The sequence below is a fragment of the Emys orbicularis genome, chromosome 7, assembly GCF_028017835.1.
Source record: "Emys orbicularis isolate rEmyOrb1 chromosome 7, rEmyOrb1.hap1, whole genome shotgun sequence".
NCBI classification, from domain to species: domain Eukaryota; kingdom Metazoa; phylum Chordata; order Testudines; family Emydidae; genus Emys; species Emys orbicularis.
Genome location: NC_088689.1, coordinates 52,052,960 through 52,066,059, shown reverse-complemented (window position 1 = coordinate 52,066,059; position 13,100 = coordinate 52,052,960). Strand labels below are relative to the sequence as shown.

The 13,100-nt window shown below is 40.4% G+C and overlaps 1 protein-coding gene across 1 annotated transcript in view; it reads left to right on the top strand.

The window, feature by feature from the left end:
* Nucleotides 1–13,100, top strand: part of BICC1 (BicC family RNA binding protein 1) — a 228,295-nt gene that overhangs the window by 92,951 nt on the left and 122,244 nt on the right. The window contains exon 3 of the mRNA XM_065408387.1: nt 3,699–3,768. Within this exon, the coding sequence (XP_065264459.1) occupies nt 3,699–3,768 (70 nt within the window). The remainder of the gene's footprint in view (nt 1–3,698; nt 3,769–13,100) is intronic.

Genomic DNA, 13,100 nt, shown 5'->3' with positions numbered 1-13,100 from the left:
GAAGAAAGAGATACAACTGTGCAATAAAGAAGCATGTTCCTATTTCTTTTTTCCATATTGCACACGGTTTCCAAACTTTATGTAGGAGATTATTTGATAACTGATTGTAACATTTACAGTAAACTTTACTAATCTGAGTTGGATGATAGTTGGATGATAGTGATAGTATATAAAATGAGAAATCCCTGTAATATCTGCTCTGAGATTATGGACTCATAGAACATACTTAATTTATATGCACCCAGACATGGCTGTCTTGGTAAACTGATGGTATTCTGTTTCGCCTAATGTTCTCTAATCACAACAAAGGCTTTATGAAAAAGTAGGGTAACTGTCTCTCATATTAAGGGTGAGAGGAAATAAATAGGACATTAGCCTAGATATTGTAAAATGTAGTAAAAATATAGGCTTGCATTTTCAAAAGAGCTTAAAGGAGGTAGGTGGCCAACTCCTATTGACTTTCTTTCAAAACTGACTCCTAGACTCTTTTGAAAATCCTAAATGTGTCTCTTTCCTGTACCCCCAAATGTGCACACCTTTTAGATTACAGGTTTGAATTTCATTTTGGTCTGACATAAAGATATAGAAGGATTTTCCTCCTAATATTGTTCCAAATACAGAATTCCATATTTTTATTGAGAGGACAAGGGAATAGTGGTGTGTAGCTTTTATTCCAGTGAGGTTTCCCCCCCCCGCCAGCCACTTATATAGCTGATCTTTCTCTTTAGCATCCCACCCTCCTTGTTTTATTGTCTTTTTTTTTTTACTCTTTCCTCCCAGCTAATCATATATAGTGAAAACAAGAATAAACTTATCATCAGAAAAGAGAGATTCAAGAGATAGTGAGTAATAATATTGGAAACAAATGGTTACATATATATAACAAAATCATAACAGGCTTGCTAGAGACTAAACTTAACTAACCGTTATCCTCTGGTCTAAAGAAGTTTCTCACCCAAGGTTGTTTCCAGTGTTTTCGACCAAGCCTGTTTGAGATCCCACTTTCCCACTTTCATGAAGCAAATCCGATGTCCATTCACTTCCTAAGTGAGGGATGTCCATGTCATCTTTGCCTCCCAAATATAATCGAAGAAACTTTTGAAGTGAACCTCTCCCACCCCCCCGCCTCCCTCTCGTGTTTTTCTTCCTGTTAGATTATTTCGGAACTCTTTTTTGTAATCTTTCATTTGCTTTCTGTTCAGACCATTGATAGAACCATTGTGAATGAGAACACTCAGTTTACATGTAAACAGATAGAAACAGGTCGATTATCCATCTGACAGAAAACCTGTTTTTGCTGGTGACCAACCTCCCAATACAGATTTAAAAAACATATGCTGACTCCTTACATACATTTCACAATGATATTGGATGACCGATGTGATGCCAGCTTTTTGTTTGAGACCTCACATAACATTCTTAGGTGAACCAGAACGTAGATACCAGGTTCAGGAAATTCCTGTAACCACGATACACCCCCTTGCCAGTTGGCATTAAGAGGTTCTTTCATCACAGTGGTCATGGGCTCCAGTTTTCTGAAATAACCCACCTAAGGGACTGAAAAATGCATTTGTTAAGAAACTTTTCTGATTTTTCTGTTGTGATGAGTAAAGTTCTCCTTCCTCCCTGCCCACCAGAAGCACAGGGTTTGGCCATCACTGTCTGTATAGAGGCCTTTTGCCTCCACATTAACTTCTAGCTAAGCAACTTTAACATTGACTGCAGTGGAGCTGCGCTGTCAAAGGCTCCCATGATGGTCACTGCCTGCAGAGCCCTCATTGGTAGACAGGGACATTGAACAGAACTCATATAAGTTAGTGCTGATTTGCCTTTGAAGAGAACGTGGCAAAATGGGGTTGGCCTTTCTAGGCTCTTTTCAGGTTCAGAGCCTGAATTTTATTGTCTATCTGGAGAATGGCTTCCACTAAATCGGGAGGGTCGGGAAGAGCATAGCACAGTACCATTGTTTCCCCTTCTGTACTTGAGTAGACTTGCCTATGTTTTTAAAGGGTTTGCTAGTTTATTTTTTTAAACTTGTACGTTCTTTGGTAGTTCCAAAAGTGTAACCACTTCAAATAATGAGTGAGATTTCAAACAACTGAGATTTCAAACTGCCATGTGCTCCAGTCTTTCCTTTGTGAAGTGAAATGCATACAAATGAAGTCAATGTGAGTGGGAGTTTTGGTTGATCTATAACTCAGATTTCTTACCAGTGGATTTCTTCACATCTGGACTGGAGTCTGCTCAGAAATATATATATATATATTCCTGATAGAATTTCACTCTGTTGGAAATGTCTTCCTCCAGCTGAATTTTATTATCCCATAGTTGCTGAAACACATACAAAGTGTAGTACAGTGAGTTCTGGCTGATATTTTCACTTTTTCCACATGGTGTGCTAATCTAGAAATTGTGACTGTAGAGGAATTCTATTATTGATTTGGGCAGCAGAGAGTATACATTTAGGAATTCTTAAATTAGTGCGTCTGTCCAGGACGTTGCTACTCTACGGGACCAATGAATGTTGGAATGTTTTCTGGTTCTCTTAATGTATTAGTTTTCCTTTTCAAAGTGGTCTGGTTATTTATTTTGGGAATTTAATTTATATATATATATATATATATTCATTGTGGACAGTGCCAAGATAGATTAAATTGTACTGTTTGGCATTTTTTTTCCAATTGCTGATTGGAATTTTTTTGTCAAAATGTCTAGCTCAATAAATAAGTACTTAAAAAAATTCTTTTTTATAAAAAGGTATTCAAAAGCACTTACTGTATAAATTGCATTGTTTGAGTTATAAAAATATTTCTGTTGGTATAATTGAAAAGGAAGCCATTAAAACGATATGAAATATTACATATTATTAAATTGTAAGGCATGAGAGCACAATAGCAAATCACTTACTGAACAATAAATAGCCTAATCCTCTATTGGAATAAATTGATGTAGCTCCTTTGAAGTGAGTGCAGTCACATCAGATGAGGATGTGGCCCACAGAATTGGAATTTTTTTGCAAGATAACTTGTATTTTTCTGTTAATGTTCAGAGGGTGAACATTTTATAGGCAAGTTGCAAGCCACATCAGCTGACTTCAGAAAAATAGGAATTCTAGCACTTTGAAAGGATGCATGAGCTGCTAAATTCAATAAGCAAAAGATTTTTTGGACTATAAACTATTCTAGGGATAACATTTCTTCTTCAAATTTAAAATAACTAAAGAATAGTGAAACATAAACTTAGGCAACATATACTGAATGCAAGCAGAAGTAATTTAGTCTGTAAGCATTCAAAATGAGCCTGTTAAAATTCTAGGATTTATGTAAAAATACTTTTATACTTGAATTAAGAAAATGGATTTTTTTGTCTCTATGGGCCTGATCAAACACCCACCGAAGTCAGTGGGGTCATTCCCTTGACTCCAGTGGCAGCTGGATGAAGCCACTGAAGTTGTGACTTCCTTGGTTCCTACTTGCAATCTTTTAGGCTGTTTGGAATCACGAGACATCAACCTCCTGTCCTCACACACACAAACCCGCCTCAAAACCCCCTTAACATTAACTGTACTTTTCAAATGTATTTACTAGGGCATGTGTAAAAAAGATGAATATGATCTCACCACAAAAGGAACGCTAGAAGATATAGAATGATGGGGGGAAAGTTGCATTTTAAATTAACTTTTTTTTTTCTTTTAACAGATTATGGAAGAAACGAACACACAAATTGCTTGGCCATCCAAGCTGAAGATTGGGGCAAAGTCCAAAAAAGGTATATTCACTTCTTTTACTTTCATATTTTTAAAAAATTGATTTTTTTGTGTGTGTGAAAGTCAACACTGAAGTAACAGCATTTAATTTAATCACAGATAAGGTGATTTCCCATAATATTAGACCTTAAAGCTTTGTTTAATCTTTTTATTTTTCTTGGATAAGTGTTGATTCTCTACTCATTTGAATTGTCTTGTAAGCTTTAGAAGTTTAGCTGACATTGTGTAGCAATTTATTTTAAATTACAAAAGTAGTCTAGAACTCTAAATGTGTTTGAAGCTTTTGACTGGCTGTCAATGTAATCATGGATGTGTCTACAATTTTGTCTAAATTTGTAAGTCCAAATTAAGACAATATAAGCAGTGTGATTTTTTTTTTTTTATTTGTGGAACTGGACACTGATTGTATTTAAGATCGATAGGTCAAGGAATCAAACTGTTGTCAGAATGAGTGAGTGTGTGCGTCACCTGATTTCCTATTGAAGCAATACTTGAATTAAAACTCTGTCATTCTGCCTCCTTATTGAGGATGCAGGAAAAAAACATCCCGATGTGTAGAAAGAATAGTAAATATGGCAGGCGAACAGCTTGGCTAAACAGTGAAATCCTTGCTGATCTTAAACGCAAAAAAGAAGCATACAAGAAGTTGAAGCTTGGACAAATGACCAGGGAGGAGTATAAAAATATGCTCAGGCATGCAGGAGTGAAATCAGGAAGGCCAAATCACACTTGGAGTTGCAGCTAGCAAGATATAAGAGTAACAAGAAGGGTTTCTTCAGGTATGTTAGCAACAAGAAGAAAGTCAAGGAAAGTGTGGGCCCCTTACTGAATGAGGGAGGCAACCTAGAGACAGAGGATGTGGAAAAAGCTAATGTACTCAATGACTTTTTTGCCTCGGTCTTCACGAACAAGGTCAGCTCCCAGACTGCTGCACTGGGCTGCACATTATGGGGAGAAGGTGACCAGCCCTCTGTGGAGAAAGAAGTGGTTCGGGACTATTTAGAAAAACTGGACAAGCACAAGTCCATGGGGCTGGATACGCTGCATCCGAGGGTGCTAAAGGAGTTGGCGGATGTGATTGCAGAGCCATTGGTCATTATCTTTCAAAACTCCTGGCGATCGGGGGAGGTCCCAGATGACTGGAAAAAGGCTAATGTAGTGCTCATCTTTAAAAAAGGGAAGGAGGAGGATCCAGGGAACTACAGGCCAGTCAGCCTCACCTCAGTCCCTGGAAAAATCATAGAGCAGGTCCTCAAGGAATCAATTCTGAAGACTTAGAGGAGAAGAAAGTGATCAGGAACAGTCAGCATGGATTCACCAAGGGCAAGTCATGCCTGACTAACCTAATTGCCTTCTATGAGGAGATAACTGGCTCTGTGGATGAGGGGAAAGCAGTGGATGTGTTATTCCTTGACTTTAGCAAAGCTTTTGATACGGTCTCCCACAGTATTCTTGCCAGCAAGTTAAAGTAGTATGGGCTGGATGAATGGACTATAAGGTGGATAGAAAGCTGGCTAGATTGTCGGGCTCAATGGGTAGTGATCAACGGCTCCATGTCTAGTTGGCAGCCGGTTTCAAGCGGAGTGCCCCAAGGGTCGGTCCTGGGGCCGGTTTTGTTCAATATCTTCATTAATGATCTGGAGGATGGCGTGGACTGCACTCTCAGCAAGTTTGCAGATGACACTAAACTGGGAGGAGTGGTAGATACGCTGGAGGGTAGGAATAGGATACAGAGGGACCTAGACAAATTAGAGGATTGGGCCAAAAGAAACCTGATGAGGTTCAACAAGGACAAGTGCAGAGTCCTGCACTTAGGCCGAAAGAATCCCATGCACTGTTACAGACTAGGGACCGAGTGGCTAGGCAGCAGTTCTGCAGAAAAGGACCTAGGGGTTACAGTGGACGAGAAGCTGGATATGAGTCAACAGTGTGCCCTTGTTGCCAAGAAGGCTAACGGCATTTTGGGCTGTATAAGTAGGGGCATTGCCAGCAGATCGAGGGATGTGATCATTCCCCTCTATTCGACACTGGTGAGGCCTCACCTGGAGTACTGTGTCCAGTTTTGGGCTCCACACTACAAGAAGGATGTGGAAAAATTGGAAAGAGTCCAGCAGAGGGCAACAAATATGATTAAGGTGCCGGAGCACATGACTTATGAGGAGAGGCTGAGGGAACTGGGATTATTTAGTCTGCAGAAGAGAAGAATGGGGGGGGATTTGATAGCTGCTTTCAACTACCTGAAAGGGGGTTCCAAAGAGGATGGATCTAGACTGTTTTCAGTGGTACCAGATGACAGAACAAGGAGTAATGGTCTCAAGTTGCAGTGGGGGAGGTTTAGGTTGGATATTAGGAAAAACGTTTTCACTAGGAGAGTGGTGAAGCACTGGAATGGGTTACCTAGGGAGGTGGTGGAATCCCCTTCCTTAGAGGTTTTTAAGGTCAGGCTTGACAAAGCCCTGGCTGGGATGATTTAGTTGGGATTAGGTCCTGCTTTGAGCAGGGGGTTGGACTAGATGACCTCCTGAGGTCCCTTCCAACCCTGATATTCCATGATTCTATGATTCACAGTGTCGAGGGCATTTTGGTTGCCACTGGTGCACAGATGAAAGTAAACATGAGAAAGCCAAGATGGATTGTCCATAAATCTATTTGAAATGTAAGGGAAATGTTTGTCAAAAGGGAAGACTATTGATAGATGGACTTTTTCAGTGTTGCAAACAATTAGTTCAACTACTTTTTGTGGTTATTTTATGTTTATGGTGGCAAAGTAGAAGATATCAGAAAATGGAGTTTGGCTCTCACATTTGCAAACTTCTTAAAATCTCTGATAAATGGTAGACTCTTAAACTTTCATTTCATAAACCAAAATGGTCATATTCCCGTAACCTTTTAAACAGAGGAAGAACTCATGAGAGGACAAAAAGGTCTGTTCATAAAGGTGCAGGCTCTTATTTTTTTACGAGCCAGAGAGACCAAGCCTAAGAGAGATTTCCCCCCTCTCCCCATATGCTGCATGGAGACAGAAAGCACATCTATGTGTTTAGGAATGCATACCACTTGAGGAAAGAATAGCTAGATGGAAAGCATAAGGGAAAAATTTATTTAGTGGTAGTCAGAGAGGTGAGGATCACATTAGGTAGGAAAGGAATGCTTACAATCAGTGGTAAAAAGCAAATTCTCCATAAAGACGTGTTCTCCACCTGGATCCTCTTCTGCTTACTTTAGGCTCAATATTTCATGACTTTCACAAGCTGCTATAGCCTGAGATGTAAATGAGAAGGCGGTGGGGGGAGGGGGAGTTCCCTTGCGTTGTTCTAACAGAATTAAAAAAAAAAAGTAAAGGGAAAGCAGTACATGTAATACTGTTTAGATTTTAATTAATAAAATATTTGATATTTGGTCTTGCATGCAAAATTAATTCAAATCTGCTTGGATATCCACACTGTTATGTGGAAATTTGGCCAAAAGCCATGAACAAAGGGTAGAGCAATAGCAATGTATTGAGTTCTGGTTTGTGTTTGGGTTGTCACAGTTACCAAGCTAACTGCACTGCTGTCTCTTCTTGGGGTGGAGCCCTACAGGTGTTATGCATCAGGCCCTTTACCTGTCTGGGTGGAATTCTGCAATTCACTCATTTTCAAACTAGGACCTGGGTACAGTCTCCTGGCTACCAACTGTGACAAATTCAGTAAGTGTAACTGGGGCTGGACCCTGCAAGCGTTTCTCTTCCGGAGCCTGTAATAGCATACATTTGCAGTGAGACAGAAAGTTTCTTCAAAACAAAGCCTGATTTATTTTGCCCAACAGGTAGTTTCGCAGTGCTTTGAGAAGTTGATTTTAAAATAAGCACACATGCTTCCTTACCTAAGCGTAACCTCTCCATCCACAGACATCTCCGGCATATCGGGCTTATTCTCCATCTCTGAGTTGGGAGGAACATCCTAAAATGCTTCAGCCTTGTCCCTGTCTCTGAATGTTTGACTGTCAGTCTTTTCACTCACGCATCCTGGCCAGCAACTCTCAGCTTACCTCAAATTCTCCTTTTTCTAAGGTCTGTGAGCTTTTTGAGTTCCTTTTCATCCCATGCTTAGTAAAGAGCAAAACGTCCTTGCCTTGATGGGAGCCAGGTAGGTATATTCTCTCACCAGTTGATGGCCCAGTTATCTTAACTCCTTTGAAGCTGGGTACCTGAGAGGCTGTCATATCTGTGTCATTGCACCTTTCCTGCATGGCTGCTCAACAACCCCTTTACAGCTTTGATTTAGCTCTATGCATTCATATAAGACAATATCACACAATTGAACAGGGAAACAGTCACAGATAATAGCCATAGGAAATAATAGACATTTTCCCAGTTCATCACATGGGAAACAGTGCTAAGTGTAGGTGACTTGAACATCTTCATTAATGAACTAGGAGAAGAAATAAAAAGTGAATTAATGAATTTTGCTTATGACATTAAATTAGAAGGGGGAATGCCAGTGAGAGAAGAGAAATAAAAAGGGTTATAGAGATTAGAAACATGAGCAGAAAATAACAATGAAATCTAGCTTGGAAAAATGCAAACTAATACAACTGAGGAAATATAGTCCAAAGCATGCACACATAATAAGAATGAGAAACTTGGAAAATCTTAATGCCAAAAGAAACTTAGTGTGGTGGTAGATTGCCAATGAGACATTTCTACAATGTGATACACCATTAAAAATCGTCAGTGAGGTTTTGGGCTACAGGGTGTGAGCAGCATCAGGGCTAAAGACTTGTATCCTCTGATCAGTCATTGTATACGTGGGAGATTGTGTACATACACACAAGATAGTACATTACAACAATATGTAGGGAGAAAACTTATCCCTAAGGGTTCCTAAATTTTTGATAGATGGCCACATTTTAATAGTCCACACTGTTTCCCATCCCATTTACATTTGAATAAATTGCCCATTTGCAGCCACAGCAATTGTTTATATGGAAAAATAATACTGGCAAAGTGTTTGATGTATCTTGACTTCATTTCATAAAATTTAGCAGCTGGAACTGAGGAGGAGAGTCAGCACAGTGTAACCAGCCAACTGTCTGTGGGCAGACTCAGTGTTCTGAGACCTCTGACTGTAGCCCATCTTCTTGACCGGGAAATGAGTATCTAATTAGCAGTCATTTTGTTGGGGAGGAACAGGAGTAAGGCTTATAGAAAAGAATTGTTGATCCACAGACTGACAGGCAGAAAACTTTTAGTACTTTGAATGGAGATACCCCGCACCACATTTATCTTATGCTCTAAATCCTAGGACAGTATTTCACTATCACCAAATTAGTAAATTTTACTAGTAAAGATGGTCTGAAATTTTGGTAGGCTAGTACTTGGTAGATGTATTTTGTGGCTTTTTGTTATTGATCTAAAAAAAAACCCCTATAATCAGGAAAACATCCTTATTGTGTGCTTTTCAATCTAGCATGAAAATAATTTATGGTTTACTACAGTATTTTCTCACTAATGTTGTATCATCTGGCTTTTATGATCGGCAGTTATTAATGCTATTACAGGAATGACTGGTTGTATATTGTCTTGTTAATATATTAGACATGAGCATTAACACTTGTAATGCAAAGTGTACATACTAGGATGCATTGTGGTTCAGTAGATAGGGCATGGCAGTCAGGAGACCCAGCTATATTTTCTGGCACTGCAGATAAGTTGTGGTGTGGGAGGAACCACTGCACAAAGGTTAAGTGACCTGAAAAAGGGTAAGTCACTTAACCTCTTTCATCTTAGGCTGTGAAATGTTGATAAAGCTTTGAGATCCATGGTCAGAAAGTGCTACGTATGAGATGATGTATGTATGATTATTACTAAGGATGGTAATTTATTAATAAATGATAGCAAACTTGAGATATACCCCCCTAAATAGTTGATTCACAGAATATTTTACGTTTGGACCTTCCATCTGTTTAGAATGTAAGGAATTTGCCTATTGAAGATCCTGTTTTTAACAAAATTGCTAAAATATCCTGTATGACTTCACAAAAGCCAGAATTCACAAGTTAATTACTGACTCTCAACTATTCTATAAAGATCAAAACACAGGAATTTCCTGCTCTAACAAGTAACAGATGCTTTAGTGTGTGTTGTTATGAAGAGGAGCTGAGGATAAAACATTTTGAAATACATGTGTTTGTTTATTTTCCAAACAAATATAATTTTTCCAAACACTAAAATAAGTTTTGAAGGAAACCATATGTTCAGATTTTGTCAGTTAGAAGTAGTTATTTGCAAACTTTTGGGAGAGAATGAGAAATGAGTGACAGCCGATAGTAATGATAGGACGATGCATAGTCCCTCACTACTAGGGGATATAATGGGCAGAATTTTTTCTTGTATATTCATATGCCTTATTTGCACATTTTTTTGGTGTAGTGAACAATAAAGGTAGAATCTGATGTAGTCTTTAACATTGTTTTGTCTAAGTCAAGGAAGCTAAAAACGTGCTCTTGTACTTAAGACCAAGTTACATTTCTTGAAGCAGGTATTTCACAGGTTTCAGGTCTTTATTAATTGGGTGATTAAAGATCTGTGAAGGTATTACTGCTTTCCCTGCCTTCGTTAATGTAGTGGTATTCTGTAGAGGTGCCCCCCCTTTTTTATTTTTATTTTATTTATTTATTTTTTTAAGTCTGAGCACCTATGGGACAATTTAATCATACCAAGTCTCATGACTTTTTCAAGACTGGCAATTTCACCCCACTTTGTGGTCCTTTGTGACACAGGAACACCAAAGCTTCTTTTCTGAGTGTGACTTTTGCGAGAGCCTTGAAGAAGAGTACATGCGGCAGGCCTTGGGCATCTAAAGCTCTGACTTGGTGAGACTAATCAATCAGCAGGGAGAGATGAGGGCGGAGGAAGATGCCCCGTACTAAGGAGTCAAGGGGCAGGTAACAATGAGCCAGTGGGAAAAGGTGATGAGAGAAAGCAGGGGAGTATGGGGAGATTCAGGGTGCAGGGAGGGCTCTGGATATTCCTCACTCCCCTAAATGCTATGCCAGCTCATCAGTTACTCTCTTCCACTGACCATATTACTGCCAGCTCCCTTTCTCCATCCTTACCCTGCCCCAGCTCATCCCACTGCCCAGACCTCTTGCTGATCACCAAAGACGCTACTTCCAGTTCAGCCTTCTAACCTTGCTCCCCTACCCTAGTGGTTACTTAAGAGCGGGAAGTGGATTTCCATACCTATTATCCAGCAGGGAGACCAGTCTGCATTTTTGTGTTGACATTATGTGCATATAAAGTTGAGGCAAGAACTTCCCATAATGGCCCCAAAAGATTATTTAATTATATGGCACAATTATTAAGCTAATACCATGATTTTTGCCAGGGGGTATCACTCATGATTTTGAATTGTTGGGGTTGGCACTATTACTGATGTGCACACAAGCTTCCATTAATGTTAAAGGGAGTTGCCTGTGCGTCAGCAGCAGAATATAGACTTCTTGAGCGTTTCCACTTTTTTATCGCCATTTAAATTCCTTTGTTCAAAATCCGTTAAGTAGGCAAATTGTGATTTTAGTTGGATTCTTGTAATTCAAGCACACTACTGTTTCATCAGTGCTGCCAAATTTGCAAGAGAATTTGAAATTGTGTAAAGTTCTTCTCCTCATTATGAGACTCCTAATTAAGGGCACACTTCCATAATGTCAAAATAATGAAAAAGTAATTGTATACATCCTTAAGAATGCTTTGTGAATGCAATTGTGAAGAGTGATATGAGCTGTTGATTTACATTTAATTCTAGGATAAGATTTCTCAAAAGCACCCATATCCTATTTTCAAAAGTGACTGAGGCACTTCGGAGCCTAAGTTCCATTGACTTTCAATGAGACTTGGACTTCTAAGTGCCCAAATCACTTTTGAAAATGAGACTTAGGTATTTTCTGCCTGGTATGGGTATGAATTTACAGTGCACCAGTTTGCCATGCAGTAACATCCTGTGTGGACACTACTGCAGTGTATTGAAAGTCCCAGAGTCCAGCTTTAGCTCACAACTATTTGAAAGCATAGTACATCAAGCTGCACTCTAGGATTTTTAGCATGCTGTAGCAGTGTTCATGGGGGATGTTGCTTTGTAGAAAAGAACCTGGGAATTACAGTGGACGAGAAGCTGGATATGAGTCAGCAGTGTGCCCTTGTTGCCAAGAAGGCCAACGGCATATTGGGCTGTGTTAGTAGGAGCATTGCCAGCAGATCGAGGGAAGTGATTATTCCCCTCTATTCGGCACTGGTGAGGCCACACCTGGAGTATTATGTCCAGTTTTGGTCCACCCTCCCCCTCTACAGAAGGGATGTGGACAAATTGGAGAGAGTCCAGCGGAGGGCAACAAAAATGATTACGGGACTGGGACACATGACTTACAAGGAGAGGCTGAGGGAACTGGGGGTGTTTAGTCTGCAGAAGAGAAGAGTGAGGGGGGATTTGATAGCAGCCTTCAACTACCTGAAGGGGGGTTCCAAAGAGGATGGAGTAGGCTGTTCTCAGTGGTGGCAGATGACCGAACAAGGAGAAATGGTCTCAAGTTGCAGTGGGGGAGGTCTAGGTTGGATATTAGGAAACACTATTTCACTAGGAGGGTGGTGAAGTACTGGAATGGGTTACCTAGGAAGGTGGTGGAATCTCCATCCTTAGAGGTTTTTAAGGCCCAGCTTGAAAAAGGCCTGGCTGGGATGATTTAGTTGGTGTTGGTCCTGCTTTGAGCAGCGGATTGGACTAGATGACCTCCTGAGGTCTCTTCCAACCCTAACCTTCTATGATTCTATGTGGCAGACTAGTGTGGTATAAATTCAAACCTGGTTTGCCACTCAGTAGCTATCCATATAGATGAACCCTCAGTCTCCTAAATCACTGAAGTGGGTTTGAAAATGTTACTCCTACTCTTTTTTTTTCTCCCTTATTTGGTGAATATTTTCTTACCATTTCCCTAGTGCAGCGGTTCTCAACCTTTTTCTTTCTGAGCCCCACTGAACATGCTATAAAAACTCCATGGCCCAGCTGGGCCACAACTGTTTTTCTGTATATAAAATCCAGAGTCAGCGTTAAGGGGTAGCAAGCAGGGCAGTTGCCTGGGTCCCCACACCACAGGGGTCCCCACATAGCTAAGTTGCTTCAGGCTTTGACATCAGCGCTGGGTGGTCGTGCTCAGGGCCCCAGGCTGCAGTCCTGCACGGTGGGGCTTCAGCTTTCTTCCCTGGGCTGTAGTGAGTCTAACACCGGGCATGCCTGGAGGACCACCTGAAACCTGCTTGTGGCCCCCCAGGAGGCCCCGGACCCCAGGTTGAGAACCACTG